This window comes from Saccostrea cucullata, unplaced genomic scaffold (genome assembly GCF_032062105.1).
Source record: "Saccostrea cucullata isolate Sc308-1 unplaced genomic scaffold, CSIRO_AGI_Scuc_v1 ctg13868, whole genome shotgun sequence".
NCBI lineage: Eukaryota > Metazoa > Mollusca > Bivalvia > Ostreida > Ostreidae > Saccostrea > Saccostrea cuccullata.
In genome coordinates, this window is record NW_026919748.1 from 1 (window position 1) to 16,597 (window position 16,597).

At 32.9% G+C, this 16,597-nt stretch overlaps 2 protein-coding genes across 3 annotated transcripts; both read right to left on the reverse strand.

The window, feature by feature from the left end:
- Nucleotides 1–309: 309 nt before the first annotated feature.
- Nucleotides 310–11,138, reverse strand: LOC134237387 (uncharacterized). 2 transcript variants are annotated; one of them, XR_009985818.1, is made up of 10 exons: nt 11,048–11,138; nt 5,176–5,384; nt 4,431–4,600; nt 4,095–4,200; nt 3,630–3,730; nt 3,208–3,369; nt 2,665–2,731; nt 2,081–2,174; nt 1,554–1,617; nt 310–419 (listed from the first exon to the last, which is right to left on the reverse strand). XR_009985818.1 is itself a non-coding variant. In XM_062719497.1 (8 exons), the coding sequence occupies exons 2-8, from the start codon at nt 5,285–5,287 to the stop codon at nt 1,550–1,552; spliced, it is 813 nt and encodes a 270-aa protein (XP_062575481.1). In that variant the 5' UTR covers nt 5,288–5,384; nt 11,048–11,138. The 2 variants fall into 2 exon arrangements, 1 of the variants encoding a protein (XP_062575481.1); XM_062719497.1 differs by lacking the exons at nt 310–419; nt 2,665–2,731 and having other exon boundaries at nt 1,550–1,617.
- A 1,423-nt stretch (nt 11,139–12,561) lies between these two features.
- Nucleotides 12,562–16,502, reverse strand: LOC134237375 (coiled-coil domain-containing protein 13-like; the record flags this gene model as incomplete). Its single annotated transcript, XM_062719489.1, has 8 exons — nt 12,562–12,731; nt 13,695–13,827; nt 14,028–14,158; nt 14,503–14,628; nt 14,986–15,153; nt 15,413–15,582; nt 15,854–16,060; nt 16,378–16,502. Coding segments are annotated over 8 exons (1,226 nt in total), but the record flags the coding sequence as incomplete, so codon positions are not given.
- Nucleotides 16,503–16,597: the final 95 nt, after the last annotated feature.

Below are 16,597 nucleotides of genomic sequence, written 5' to 3' on the forward strand. Positions count from 1 at the left end.
AGTTTCATTTTTCTTGGCCCAGTGGTTCTTGAGAAGAAGATTTTTTAAAAATGCCATTAATTTTTCACTATTTTATAATTATCTCCCCTTGGAAAAGGGCGTGGCCTCTTCATTTGAACAAACTTGAATCTCCTGCCACAAAGGATACTTTGTGGCAAGTTTGGTTGAAATTGGCTAAGTGGTTCTTGAGAAGAAGATGAGAATGTGAAAAATTTACGACTACGACAACAACAGACAACGGACAAATTTTGATCAGAAAAGCTCACTTGAGCCTTCGGCTCAAGTGAGCTGAAAATGCATAATTGCTACCATTGAAAGGTGGTTCCACAATGTCCTCAGAGTATGTAGGTCTTGATTCTATGTTTTCATCTATAATATGTCCACTGCTCCTTAATTTAACTGGCCAATCAGAACTGTTCCTGCAAGTATACAACACATTTTCTTGAGGAAAAAAGAAAAAGTTTTAGAAAACAATTTCACATAAAGATTTGAAGTTAATATTTTCTGCATAATATCATGAATTATATATTTTGATAGCATTTCACACAAAGATTAATTAAAAATCTTATTTCATTTAAAAGTTATTAAAATTTAAATTTTTTGGCGGGTTTGATTGACACATCCTTGCACTTTCGCAAATTTTTACTTTATTCTTAATCCTTAGGAAAAGTGGCAAACTTGTTGTGTATTAATGAGAAATATTAAAACTTCAATGCAGAAAAATTATTATATTCAGAGTAGAAATGTTAGAAAGCAAAACTCCTTCACAAGTGTCGTCATTCCGTTGCGTACAGAGTTTAGCAAATCGAGCACACTCGTGTTATGTACACAGTTTTTGTAAACAGGACACAGCCCTGTTATTGTTTAATGTTTACGATTCACCGGGTACATTCAAATGTTAAAGTCTGCTCACCACAACTGCAACTCCTGGACTGTCAATATATTGTGTGTTTGTTTTGCTTTCTAACATGTCTACTCTGAATTTTCTGGATTATAGTATTAATATTTTTCATTAATACACAACAAGATTGCCACTTTTCCTAAGGATTAGGAATAAAGTTAAAATTTGTGAAAGTGCAAGGATGTGTCAATCAAACCCGCCAAAAAAAAATTAAAATTTTGATAACTTTTAAATGAAATAAGATTTTTAATTAATTTTTGTGTGAAATGCTATTAAAATATATAAGTCGTAATACTATAGAGAAAAAATTAACTTCAAATCCGAGTACCTTTAATATTAAGGTTCATAGACCTTCTGTAAAGAGGGATTACTCTTACAAGTATACATATATATCAACTAATCTTGTTTTAAAATTATGAAAGGTCACTTCTGTCAGTTTTTGCTCAACAGGGTTTGCCGAAAATGCATGTTTTGTAATTTTTGGGGCAAGTGTTTAAATGAAAATCTTCTATGAGTAAACAGTACTTCTTGGAAATGCAATTCATTAAATTCAACAAAATAATTCTACTGCTGTATTCTCACACTGCATTGGAGATCTGTTCTATATCTTTAAGACATAGAATACTATGACACAATAAATATTTCTGCCTACCTTATTTGGTCCATGGCACTTATGATTTTTAATCTTGTTTTATCATCTTCTGTAAGTTTTTCCACTAAAAATGCACAAGAATAAAACCATCATAAAGTATATAAAAACAAAAACTCACAAATCAAGCACTTCAAGTTCATGAAAAAAAATATGCCTATATGACCAATCTGCTTGATTTATACACTTAATCCTATAACTATAACTATGTGAAAAACAGTTCATTTTTTAAAAATATTTTATAGCTCTATTAAACTAACAAAAATACCCCAATTATTGAATTTTTGCTGTCTAACATTTATTTTATATTCTTTTACCTTTCCATCACATCATTTTGATGTGACATTAACATACGTGTAAATTTCTCTATGCATATTTCTACACATAACTATACACAATAATAGCATTGATCAAATCAATTTCATGATCTTTTTTTTAAAACACAGCAAATGTAAATATTTATATGTATAATTATAAAATTTTTCAAAAGGAACACTGTCATTTTTAAAAAATCTGAGTAGGAGAGTTACATATCAAATCTGCTGGGTTATAGTGTGGTGCCACAGGAATGTCAGCTTCGTGGAAAAAATCGACCACTTTCTCTGTATCCCCATAGTAAGCCAACTGAAATTACGGAAATAATGAAAATATACAAAATCATGCCACTCAAAGACAATTTTATTTCTATGAGTAGGTGAAAGATGCATATACATGTATAGGAAAAGAATTACTGTGCAAAATTTCTAAACAAGGTAATATTGCTTTTCCCATTATGTATTTGATATTCACATAAATATCATAGTTTTCATACATATTATTCTTCAACCCTTGGTGACTTCTTAATCAGTAAATTAATTGATGGAATGACAGTAAATGAAATTTAAAATTGTTAAAACAAGCATAAAAGACAAGACTACCAATGGTTGGTTATACATATAATCTTTAAAGCTTTAATGACAAGGAAAATGAGCAAAGAAAACATAAACAAGGCATTTTCAAGTTATTAGAAAAAATAAGTTATTTTCACTTTAGTAGAAAAAATAAGTCATTTTCAAGTTAGTAGAAAAATTAACAAGTCATTTTCAAGTTAGTAGAATGAAGGTTAGAGAGTTACCATGATGAAAACCAAACATGTTAGGTGCTGTAAAAATCACATGCACAGTCAATACACATGTCAAAATCTACAACATAAAAGTGAATGAGTTAGTCTCAAAACAAGCATGTCAGGAAATACATGTATAATTAAACTGAAGCAATGGATCATCTACATGCATCTAAAGCACACAGCCCAATGTTACCAGGCAATATAAATGATGTTTTCGCTTTTAATGAAACTAATTTTATTAAAAAAAAAAAAAAAAAAAAATGACACAGTCAGAGAGAGGCTTAAGTGAATTAATGCTTCACAACAGAAGTACAGACATACAGACAAATTACAGGTGCTTTAATTTAATTCTTTACTAAATCTTTAAAAATTGCTTTGAAAACTTTTTGAGTAAATGTGTTACAACAATAGTGTCATGAATAATAATTACTAGTAATGTGATCCCTGAATGTCTCCTGTTTATTCATTTTATTTGGGGCCTAATAAAGGTGTACAAACATGCTGGAAGGAATAAAATATCCCATGTATTTTTTGGAAGGGGAGGCATATTACCTCTCCACCAGAGATAAGCAGTAGTTTGTGGAACTGGTAGAAGATGTAGCTGGAGGGTTGATGAATGGTTGTGATGACTGTTTTCTTGTGGTCTCTGGCGTAGGACTGTAGCATTTCAATCAGACTGAAGGCCGTGCTGTAGTCCAGACCTGATGTAGGCTCCTGTCAATGAAAAACAAATACAAGAGGCTCATGGCCATCAGGCTAACCTGATGTAGGCTCCTGTCAATGAAAAACAAATACAAGAGGCTCATGGCCATCAGGCTAACCTGAGTCATCTTCAACCGAGATATCAACCTTGCAATGACTTTTACCCAAGTAAGTGATAAATATGCAAAACACATTTCCAAACTGGAAACTAATTTTAGTTTGTGATATAGATGTTTCTCATAATGTAATTGATGCTTCAGTCCTGTACTTACATCCAAAAGAATCATGACTGGGTCAGTGACAAGCTCACAGGCAATGCTGGCTCTCTTCTTCTCTCCCCCAGACAATCCCCTCACCCACACATCACCCATAACTGCCAGGAAAAATGAGGATACACATCATATATCAAACATACAGATACTGGGGCAATAATTATCATCAGATTTTACGGCAGTCTCAGGTCAAGGTCCATAGTCCACTGATAGCTCTCACCAAGAATGGGAGATGATATTGGACATTTTGGCCTTGGTTAGCAACAATAATTTCAAAGACTAAGAGGCTTAATTACGGACCATTTCAAAATTCAAGATAATTATAAATTGATTAATATATAAAATATTTTACTTTTCTATCAAGAATTGTTTACGTTTAACAGACTCGGCATTGTTTGTTCTTTAAATAATCAATCAAATATGTAGTTTAATCAACCAATTTTTAGTGTTAAATACAGCACTTACTTGTATCTACACATCTGGATAAATCTAAATCCTTGATAATTTCATCCACTTTGGATGTGATCTGCTCATGGGACATTTTATCTGGTAGTCTTATTTTGGCTGTAAACTGCAAAATATGAATTACTCAATTAATCACTTGTATTTTAAGTGAGACCTGACTACAACAAAGCTATATGCTCCTGTCTTGACTTGCACAAACACAGTTGAATACCTTTGTTCCCCATTCTTTTTCAAATTTCAATAAACTCAACAAAAATGTTTGAGGTTCCTAAACTTAGATGGAACATTTTATTTTTAAGAGGATGGTTGTACATTAATAAAACCTTTATAATTTACCTGCAGTGTCTCGCGGAGTGTGAGGCTTGGGAAGAAAATATCCTGCTGCAAGACGTAACAGATTTTTCTCCTCAGGTCCTTGGAAATGGGGTGTCCATTCACAGTTATGGTTCCTGAGGACAGAGGGGTGTGGCCGGCTAATGTGTTTAACAAGGTGGACTTTCCTGCACCTGAAACGAAATTTCAAAATCAATAAACTACACTTGCTTCTTAAAGAATCTAGACTTTGAGCAGTTCAGAATAAAACCCTAATTTTTACAGAAAGAAGTGTTTCAGATGGTTCTTCTTTCTTTATACAGTAAGACAATGGTCTAATCAGGGTGTACTGTAATCCAATATCTTGTCCATAAGGATGTAAATTCTAACTTAAAGGTCCCTTCAGTTAATTCCATCAAATAAATAATTGTTGGCTAATCTGAAATGTTCAATCTATGAATGGAATTTTTATTAAAGCTTTTTTGTCCAGATTTCACGGTTTTCACCCTAATTATAATTTTGATAGTGGATGCTCTTTGTAAACCCATATGTCTTTCCCAAAGATCATCTGTCTTACTCTCCATCATTTGAACAATGTTGAAACATAAATCTATACACTTAATGAAAATCCTAGGTTGCATTAAAACAATATCTTGTTTAATTAAGCAGGGCAAAGTTAAGTAGACAGTAGAGTTTATACCTTTGAAGTTACATTAAAATTGCATGTGATTAAGAAGAAACAAATGATTTAATATGATTAATTTCTTACCACTAGGCCCCATAATGGCCAGCAACTCTCCTGGACTGGCCAACCCGCTGACATTGTTTAGAATCAGTCTTTTGTCCACCTCCACATTTATATTCTTAAATACCAGCTCCATAATCGGTACTGAGGTCAAATAAGGTCAGCTACCATCCACAGTGACATAGGTCAACATTCCGAGCATCATTCCAGGTAATTAGCCACTGGCAGGTCTGCTGAATTTTCATGATAAAATTTAAAAAAAATCTTTAATTTCCTACAATTAACAAATGTACGGGTAAACTACAAAAAAATAGGGGTGCACAGTCAGCCTATTTTCTGATGTATCATTACCATTAAAAGCTACTTCCTGGAACACTTATTATCCGATAGATGCATATAACCACTTGTATTGATCTTTTTACCTTCATGTAATATTAAGTCCTATAATTACAAGCAAGATCCTGTGTACTTTTAAAATTAATGCATGAACCCATATAACATCTGCCTACATGTATATTCAATGAGTGTCTAGATATGCCACTACATAAACTCTCTCTGTTTAAATGTTAGTTTAAAGAGGGTGCTTGAAAATCAATGTTATGCAGTAATGCTACCTTAACTTAAATATATACAATGTACTTGAAGTTCATGCTTTAATCAGACACAACATTTGCTGCAGAATAAACAATTTATAAATGGAAAACTCACCTGTCACAGCAGAGCAAAGAAAATGTCAATATTTCTCTCCACTTCACATCAGCATTTCAGCGGCATACTCTAAAACCTGGCCTGGCCCCTTTGGCCTGGCCTGGCCTCTAAGTTGGCCTGGCCTCTATTTTGGCCTCTAATTTGGCTTCAAACCAAATTTTGGCCTGGCCTCAAAAGTTGGCCTGGCCTCAGATTTGGCCTCTGTAAAAATTTTTGGCCTCAATTTTGGCCTCACTCAAAAATAATTTCTTTTTCAGAATTTGATTGATTTTATTGATTTTTTATTGGTTTCATTTTTTCAAAGATTAAGCAGGTAAATAATATATTTCTGTTGATATGTAGATGTGAATATTACAATAATAATACACTACCACCAATATGATTTATTTTATTGATTTTCTATTGATCAGTTGCAATTCTGGAGACTTTCCATAGTAGGATTGAGGATTTTACAAAGTAAAGCATTTAGAAACACCAATTTAAATTATCAAGAAAACAAAGAAATGCAGATGGGTAGTAATTACCTAAAACTTAAAAAGAATTTTAAATTTGCTATTTCAAGTATCACTTGTTACATGTTTTATAAACTCTTTATCCAGAATAAAAAAAAAATCTTTCTGATAACGTGGACTTTTACAAACTGATAGAAAAAGTGTCAATACTATGATATGCAAGTAATTGGCCATTTTATATGAAAGGGTTCTAATGGTCTGGTTGATAGGATGCAAATGTTTTACAGCACAAATGTTAATAAACTATCATCAAACTCAACTTTTGTTTTGATAATTAGTGAAACTTGTAGTAGGAAATTCTTTACAAATCATTGGTGGCTTAACAGCCTATGCACATAAACATTTCATTACTGATTAACTTCAACCTTAACTCCCTGTCAAGAACCATGCTGCAGAATTTTTTATCATTAGATATCCAATTACAGTGTTACCGCACAGGAACAGAAAGCTATAAATTATCTGATAATGTTATTTATATTATTTAAAATACCAACTGTTCTGAGATTAAAGTACATATATGAATTTTTAACAGAGTAATCAAATTAGTATTATATAAATATTTTGGTATCTGCATTTGTATATGGTAGTTTATTTATTTAAAAATTCTTTGGTGACTGTATTCATATATCACATTTAAGACACACACAACACAACACTCTACAGTGTGTGAAAAGTGATGATTCATCACTTAACAAGTGGGAATTTTTCAAAGCTATTAATGACATTTGATATGACTTAGAGATTTTTCAATATGCACAATTTGGAAAACACAAAATAAACTCTCAGACTGATACTTTTTTTCTAAATAATTAAGCAAGAGTGTCGGTAGTGTCGGTATAAGATACCTGTCATCAAATCATAAAATGAAATAAGTGTACACTGATTAATTGATAATCAATAAAATAAATCATATTGGTGGTAGTACATAATTATTTTTAATGTTAACATTTACATATCAACAGAAATATGTTATTTATCTGCTTTGATTTTTAAAAACTGAAACTAATTTTAAAAAATCAATAAAATCAATTGAATTCTGAAAAAGAAATAATTTAAATTGATGTTTCAAAATGTTTTACTTTGTAAAATCCTCAATCCTACTATGGAAATCCAGAATTGCAACTGATCAATAGAAAATCAATAAAATAAATCATATTGGTGGTAGAGTATTATTATTTTAATATTCACATCTACATATCAACAGAAATATATTATTTACCTTCTTAATCTTTGAAAAAATGAAACCAATAAAAAATCAATAAAATCAATCAAATTCTGAAAAAGAAATTATTTTTGAGTGAGGCCAAAACTGAGGCCAAAAATTTTTACAGAGGCCAAATCTGAGGCCAGGCCAACTTTTGAGGCCAGGCCAAAATTTGGTTTGAAGCCAAATTAGAGGCCAAAATAGAGGCCAGGCCAACTTAGAGGCCAGGCCAGGCCAAAGGGGCCAGGCCAGGTTTTAGAGTATGCCCATTTCAGCAACATAGTGTGTATTTGTAAATACAGTAGAGATTAATGTATTAAGAATTAATGGCCAGTGGAAAACGTCACGTCCCAGTTACCCTGTCACACCTTAATTTAAACTGCTAAATAAACATTGTTAACTCAAACATTGTATGTATCAACTTTACCTCGGCTGCTTGTGTATACAAATTATACATATAAACTTGAAATTATATATACATACTCTTTCTCAAATTTCAACTTAATTTCTACTGTTATCTAAATAATTTTGCATAACATCTGAGTGGATATTTAATAGAACTTATGGTGTCACTCAAATTTTGAAATAAGTTTTATTTTACCTGATACAATAAAAATATTTTTGTCTGAACTATACTCATTTGTAAATTTGGAGAATATAAGTGCATCCCAACTTCATTCAAAGGGAATATTTATTGACAGTTTTAGTTTCATAATATAATTTTTAAGAATTAATCAAAGTCCTTAATTTTGGGGAAAATCATTTTAAAATCTCATGATCCCTCCCTCTGACTTTTTCCCTACGAAAATAGGATAATTTTCATTGCCTTGAAAAGCACCAGTTGGTCCTCCAATTTTTTGATGCAGTGTGATCAATTTATCTTCCCAAATTTACACTGTATCCAATAATTCCGTTACAATGCTGACCCTTTCCTAACTCTATACTTAAAATTGTAAAAATTATTAATTTTTTATCCATGAAATGGAAATTAATAAACAGCTTTTACAGTAAAACTCAAATATACATGTAACAAAGTCACTGGGACCTGAGAAATTACTTGCTATATCCGTAATTCGTTATAACGATATAAGAAAGTCATTAAATTATATAATTGGGGATCCAAGATGACTTCGCTATATATCCATAAATTCGCAATATCCATGTTCATACTAAACGAGTTTTGCTGTACTTGTTTTAGTCAAATTGTAGAATTATAGCAGATTTCTACATATGCTGTATTTTTTCCCTACATTGCATTTTTTTGTCCAAATTTTATATTTTATTTCAATGGTATTTGGTAATAAGACCTTCCAAGAGGTATCAGGTTAACTAGGAATAGAGTGACAACTCTACACTGGTAAATACTAAAAAGAAACAAGATGTGTTTGTGAAACACTGATGCCCCTTTATGACAACATAATGGAGATTAAACTTTTCTTAAATGCAAATTAAATTATGTTGGTGCCAAAAGTAAGGTCTTGTCACAAGAAATACATTTGTGAAATATGAAAGCCCTAGCACTACCTGTTCAAAAGTTATGGCCAAGGATAAGTTTTTGAAAGGTACATCAAACTCCAGGGTCAATGTCAAAGGGTCAAAGTTGTTGGTTTTTAAAGAAAGGTCTTGTCCCAAGGATTGCATATCTAAATAAATATGAAAGCCATGGCCCTTATCGTTCAAAAGTTATGGCCATGCAAGGTTAAAGTTTTTAAAAGTAGGTTGAAGTTCAAGGTCAAGGTAAAAGGATATCAAGGTTCTTGATATCAAATAGAAGTATTTGTCACAAGGAATAAAATATGTGAAGTATGAAAGCCCTAGCCCTATCCCTTCAAAAGTTTGGTCAAGGTTTGTTATTTAAAGGTAGGTCAAACTCCAAAGTCAAGGTCAAAGTTCTTGGTATCCAATGAAGGGTCTTCTCACAAGGATTACATATGTGAAGTATGAAATCACTAGCTCTTACTGTTCAAAAGTTACGGCTAAGGTTAAAGTTTTTCCATATAAGTATGGAAATCTCCAAGGTCAAAGTTGTTGGTATCCAATTCATGAAAGGTCTTACCATAAAGAACTGATAAATGAAATTCCTAGTATCTACCATTTTGTGTAAAAATGGATCAGATTCCTAAGTCAAAGTTCTTGATATCAAATGAAAGGTCTTGTCACAAGAATTAAATATGTAAAGTATGAAAGCCCTAGCCCTTCAAAAATTATGGTCAAGGTTTTTTTTTGAAGTAGGTCAAACTCTAAGGTCAAAGGGTCAAAGTTCTCGGTCTCCAATGAAGGGTCTTCTCACAAGGATTGCATACATGAAGTTTGAGATCCCTAGCTCCAACCGTTCAAATGTTATGGCCAAGGTTAAAGTTTTTCTGCAAGTACGGAAATCTCCAAAGTCATAAGGTCAAAAGGTCAAAGTTGTACGTATCCAATAATAGATCTTGCCACAAGGAAAACATGTGCAGTATGAAAGTCCTAGTATCTACCATTCAAAGGTTATGGCCAAAGTAAAAGTTTGGATTTTTTTGTATAAAATGGGTCAAACTTCAAGGTCAAGGTCAAAAGGTCAAATTTGGTGGTACAAAAAGAAAGGTCTTATCACAAAGAATACACATGTAAAATATGAAAGTCATTGCTCCACAAAATCAAAAGTAATGGGAAAGATTAAAGTTTTTGCGGACAAACACAGACAGACGGACGGACACAACAAAAACTATATACCCCCGAATCTTCGATTACGAGGTCTTTGAATACGTGGCATAAAAACATATTACACACGTATTACAAGATACATAAATTCATTAGTATCTATAGTGTTTATATCCCTCAGGTAATTATGTATTCAATGATTTCAATATAAACTGATTATTGTTGAAAATTCTCATTTCTGCTTCAGCCTGAACTTCTCTCCTGAAGTAAATGTATATGGGACTGTATACACTGTAGAGTGACAGACCTAGCCTTAATTAACCAGGATATTATAACTTATGAGCTAAGACATCAACGCAACTAACATAATAATTTATCTTACAGTCAACAAACATTAGGTCTGTAGAAAAAGAAAACTTTAATTTCTTTCTGCTTTCCCAGCTAATGCTAAACTTTTCATTATTTTATTTATTTTCAATATTGAATCTTTTTATAAGTGAATATATAATTTACTCTGAATTCCCCCCCCCCCCCTTATTTAAACAACTTATATTTTAATTTATCACAGAAACCATGGTTACCATCTGGTTACCAAGTGAACCATTCTTGTCTTGAATATACAGTACCTGAACCAGACCCAAACTGACAGAAATCAGTCGTATAATTCCAAGGACTGCTTTCAACTTGAAATTCAAGATTGTACTTCAAAAGTGAAAGTAAAACTAATTTATCAGCCGATATTTCGTTTGGACTGCTTAATTATTCAAAAACTTTAATATGTTTATCTTTTGACTCTGGCAATATCAGTCTTATGAAAAATAGGGTCTAATACTTACAATTGACAAATATTTAAAATTTGTTAAATAATACGATCATCTGCCTTTGCCTCTCTTGTCAAGTCCATCGTTCCCAGATGCACAACGAAAGATAACTCGTGTGTATACAACAAGAGGCCCATGGACATAACGCTCGCCTGAGAAAGTTAGCCCTGCTGTTTCTGTTCCGTTGAAAAATAACGATCCTATTACAACCTAACCCAAAGTATAAAAAGTGTCTGAATATACACAATTTTATTTTTTCACTATTATGAAAATTCCTAAGCTATACCCAAGGGATCACTTGCAACTCACTCACTCAATCCTCTCTGTGCCGTCAGGTGCTTGAGGCGGCTACAAGGGATTTCCACCTGGTTCTGTCTGCAGCTGTTCATGGAGCTGTCGCTATGGTTAGACCTCTGCTTACAAACAAGCAGGTTTATACCGGGCATGTAGCATCAAGCCCCCCCCCCCCCCCCCCCATCACCACTATACCACCACCACCAATAGATATTAGTTTTTCTTAAGAAAATGTTTATTGAAAGTACAGTTACTCCCCCCTTTTTTTGGTTGCAGTATTGTCAAATAAGGGTAATATAAATGTAATGCAGTGTTCGAGTTAAAAAAAAAAGGTACTAAAAGAAATTAAAACACATCCACTTTATTTATAATTAATAATTAAGGAAGGTGACTGGGGTTTCTAATACTTCGTGTATTGTAGTAAAATAAAGTGTATTTATTCTTTTAAAGACGCTTTTTTCACAAAATTGCAAAAAGTTAACAGAATGTGACGATGAGACAGGTTCAATTATCATGCAGTGACTAGACATCTTATAGTAAGTAGACCATCTGCATAATAATACACTATTAAAATTAAATACAGGGGGCTGGTTTAAAAATGGTCCATCAAATAACATTTTTCTCCCTTCTGATTAATCAAACTTAAATTCCATTTTCCATAAAAAAAAAATCAGAGGTTCTGGAAGGAAGGAAATGCTTTCAAAGACAACATAGGACATATGGCAGAAGATCATCAGAAGATGTACAATTGTTTGAAATATTACAGGAAAAAAGTGTCCTTTCTTAGAAAAAACATCCCTACAGATGGCCCAAGTAGGGGTTGTATAGTTCCTTTGGAATGACTTGCTAAAAACTATAATCAGGATGCAGATGCTAAAGCAGTTTAGCATCAGAACAGGGAGTGTCAGGGACATAATAGCATAAGCTCATCATCAAAACAAAGTCAAGGTGAGATAAAAAGTCAACAAATAAAGCTTGTGCAAAACGACAATAAAAAATGGAATTTTAATCCTAAATTGATTGCATCTGACATGTTACAAAATTATTTCTCAGACAATGAAGAACCATGATACATGTGAGCAATTTAGGACACCTGTTGTTTACATGTAATAAACATTACCAAATTAAATGTAACAAATTTACATTACTTTGTTTACTACAACTTGAGCACAATGTTAAAACAGTCTTAAAATAATGTCAATAAATAAATAAAATTCCAAATTATAATAAGTATATTATGTTCCTTGTGCATTTTGTTTGTACTGTCTGAGTGCCTGTAGAAACACTTGTTTAGTTTCTTCCATCATTTCTCCAAACATTCGGAGGTCCTCTTCCTTTGCCTTAAGTGTGCTTTGTAAGGCTGCTTTCAGAGCCTCATTTTCATCTCTTTGAATCTCCAGACTAGAAAGGAAAAAGAAAAGACATATGGGACCCTCGAGAATTTTTTTAAGGTTCATCAAGTCTTGAACATTCTTTTAAAAATTTTTGCTTTTACACATATGTTGAATAAAAAATGTTTTAATGCATACTGAAGAGATATACATGGATAACATCAGAAAATATTTTGAGACAAAATTTTGCAAAAATTTAATATAAAGAAATACTCAGTATTCAAATAATAAGTTACTTATCCTAGAGATAAAAATTATCTCCCTTATCAGAGGGTCAAATAATAAATCTTGAAATAAAACTCAAATAAACATACAGCAATACAAGTTTAATAAATATTCTTGCAGTTTCAGGGCTCGACATTAACTTTTTTTCCTACTTGTCCATTCGGACAAGTGACCAAGATATTTACTTGTCCGAACTTCAGCTTCACTTGTCCGAAAAATTTTCAATGAATGTCTTGTTATGTCAACTTGAAAACAATTAAAAAATTAAATGTGCTTGATTTATAAGTGTTGTTATTGATAAATAAGACAAACACATATAAAACAAAATTTTATCTAGACTTCCTGTCCTGACAACAGCATAAATGTTCGCAAGTGAATCTGTAATATCAATCAAATATATTCTAAACTCACAAACGTCATAAGATCCACGCCATACAATAGTATAGCTGCAATTAGTGAACATCGATCCCGATCAAGTGTGAACTTAGTACATAGTGATTGATATCGGGATCGAAATTCAGGTTTATGTACTGCTTCCGTTTTTATTCGATAAACTTTACAATAGTTGTTTTCTATGATTATTATTATTTGAAGACTTCTTTACATAGAAAAATCACTTGTCCAATCGGACAAGTACCCAGCAATATTCACTTGTCCGAAATTTTTTTTCATTGGTACCGGACAAGCGGACAAGCGTTAATGTCGAGCCCTGAGTTTAAATTGAAAACAATGAAATAAAAATAATTACTTTGTTTTTATTTCCTCATAATCTTCAAATTCATTCTCTTCGTTTGTCAGACCTGCAGAAAAACTGGCCGACACTGACACGTTTGTCATACTGCTGGCCCTGTTTCCAAGCACCTTCTTCTTCCCAACTGCAGCTAACAAAAATCATCTTGTATTTAGATTAAATTAATCTTTTTTTTTATAAAAAATGCTTTAAGTAATCATAACTGCATTTGGGGGAATTTTGAAGTCTTTGCAAACTCTCTAATTTTAAGTATTTGAAAGTCATTTTACATGTGCAAGGATATAATGAGAGTAAAAATGCTATATTCATTTTATTATGTCTACTACTCACCACTACCCCCCTTTGCTCCGGTTGGGTCTATTTTACTTTTGCCGACCTGTTTTTCAAGCAGAGCATTCTTGCGTCTTTGTTGGACAAGTTCATTTTGACACTCTAAATATTTTTGGGAAGCCTCCTCATTCCTTTAATAATAATGAAAAATTTAATGTTTCTCTTTATTCTTTTGAAATACATATACTGTATACAGGGTTATTTTCGCCCAGTGTTATTTTCGCCCTTTTGCACTTGCGAACACTTTTGCCCCGTTTTAAATTCGCCCAGTCATAGTTTTGTTTAAGAAATTATGCTGTGTTTAAATTTGAATTCGCACCGTTTTAAATTCGCCCAATCAGGAAAAAGGGCGAAAGGGGCGAAAATAAAACGGGGGCGAAAATTTCCCTGTATACAGTATGTGATTTGCATTTCTTTAAAAGTTCAGGTATCTGTGATGAAGAAATGTAACTTACTTTTAATAACGATAACATACCTCTTTTCTAAAACTTGGACTAGTTCAGACAGTTTGTCTCTTTCCACCTGAGCCACCTGATACACAGTCTTGTATTCCTGACACTGGGCCTGGAGTTCAGCCATGGCTTGTTTGTCAGTATTACTCCTAGACAGTGAAAATTAAGGTACTGATCAAATCTGCCAACCAAAGGTTACATGCTTATTAAAGAGATGATATTTTTTGTCTGATTTAAAATTCCTCTACATGTGACAAAAGCAAAAACACATGTAAATCATAAAGTAAGTTCATGATAATTTACACAGGAATTTTTCAATAATGCTTGGTCATTGAACACAATTAACTAAAAAGATCAAAACTGCATATGAATCTACTAAACCTAAACATTTTACTCTATTTGTAGTAGAACCTTGAAAACCAAGCACAAGGAATATATCTACAAGACATAATAATGATACCCATGTCATCAGAATGGCTGGTTTAAGTTATTTGCTGATGGCTTACATGTGAAATGAGGGTGTCCGTACGGCTCCTTTCCTCGGGGCACTCCTGGTCACCTCTGCTGTTTGGTTGTCTGTCTTTCTGGACGGTGCACGTGCTGTGTCTACTGTACTGGCGACAGAGGGACACCGGTCCAGTGCACTGTTTATTATTGGAGGTTTATCACTCATTCTGTAAACATAATTTTCAACATTCATATTAAGCGTGTTTTTTTTTCAGATGATGTCCTCAGATACACAAGAGAAAATTCAGCTACTTCGGCAAGTTATAGACATTTGATAATTTGAAAAACATTTCAACTTTCGTTTATTTAATTCTTCTGATTTGCGCTACAATCATATCACTGAAATACTATACCACACAAGAATAGAATCAGATATTTATCAAATTAAATAATGAGTAATTTTTCATTAAACATCCAGATTTCTACCTGGAACTTGCTGGAGTGTGTGAATCTAACTGGAAGTCCAGCTGGATGTCCCCATTTTCAGCTGTCCCGGGTCTGGAATCCCTCTGGGTCACCTGAGCTGAGGAGGGCGGTCTCTGTCCCGCTGGCTGGAAAAGCATATTTGCCGACTCCATCTGAGCTCTCTGTAGATGCTGAAGAAAATCAATCAACATTGATACATGTCTTTAAGTCAATTTGACTGGAAAGGACTCAGGGTTATGTTATACTTATCAATCCTGAAATCAACATGTAACACAGAGCTAAGGTCAATTTAAGAGGGGAGGCCCTAGGGCCATAATGCTCACCTGGGTCAATTCTAACATGTATTTGTGAACATTAGAAAGATTCTTTTCTTCACATTTAAGTACTCATTCCTGTCAGTTTGGCATTAAATGCTGTTTTTTCTCCTCCCTTATAACTTACATTGAGCTTTAGTTGCTGTATCTCATCTTCCAGCCTGTGAACCTTGGCCTCTTTTTCAGCTACAATGGCTTTGAGTTGTTCCACCACATTGCTGTCCTGCTGGGTTTTCATGGACATTTGTTTGATTTCGTTCTGTGACTTCTGAGAGGTTTCCTTTTGCTGATTAGCAGTCTGCTCCAATAATTGCTGTAGGTGACTCTGTTGTTTCTGTGGTATAGTTCAATATTTAGTTACGTGAGTTCTAATGATATAAATACAGTTGTGTACACTATTTGTACAAATTGCTTTCTATTAATTTTTTGTCCAAATACTTTAGTGATTTCTAGGGTTGTACACTACATTACTTGTTCAATGAAAGTGTTCTACTCAGTTTTTAATGGAAAAAAATTGTATTTTGAATGCATACATATACATGTACTCAAAGAAAATGTAACTTAATTTCTTAATTATACCATTGTACATGGTAACATCTTTGAAAGGTATTAAATCAAAGCATTTGTGGGCAAAACAGCAATGTTCACTACCATTAAAGCTTGAATAAGCTCATCATCATGGTGACCTTTATCCAACAGTGTCTTCATCTGCTCTTTTAAGCCCTTGTTTTGATTGGCTAGCACACTATTTCTGTAAGCAACACATCCGATCAGAGCTCAAATCAGACAAAACTGATGATGCATGCAATATCACACAGTAAAATCATTGTCAACAACTAAACATTACTATTGTTATTGTTAATGACTACTT

Excerpts from the sequence above, each read along its gene's own strand:
- LOC134237387 (XM_062719497.1), bottom strand. The coding sequence starts at position 5,287 with ATGGAGCTGGTATTTAAGAATATAAATGTGGAGGTGGACAAAAGACTG. Across the intron at positions 4,201-4,430 it reads CACTCCGCGAGACACTGCAG|TTTACAGCCAAAATAAGACT; the intron begins GTAAATTATAAA and ends CATATTTTGCAG. Across the intron at positions 2,175-3,207 it reads TGCTTATCTCTGGTGGAGAG|TTGGCTTACTATGGGGATAC; the intron begins GTAATATGCCTC and ends CCGTAATTTCAG.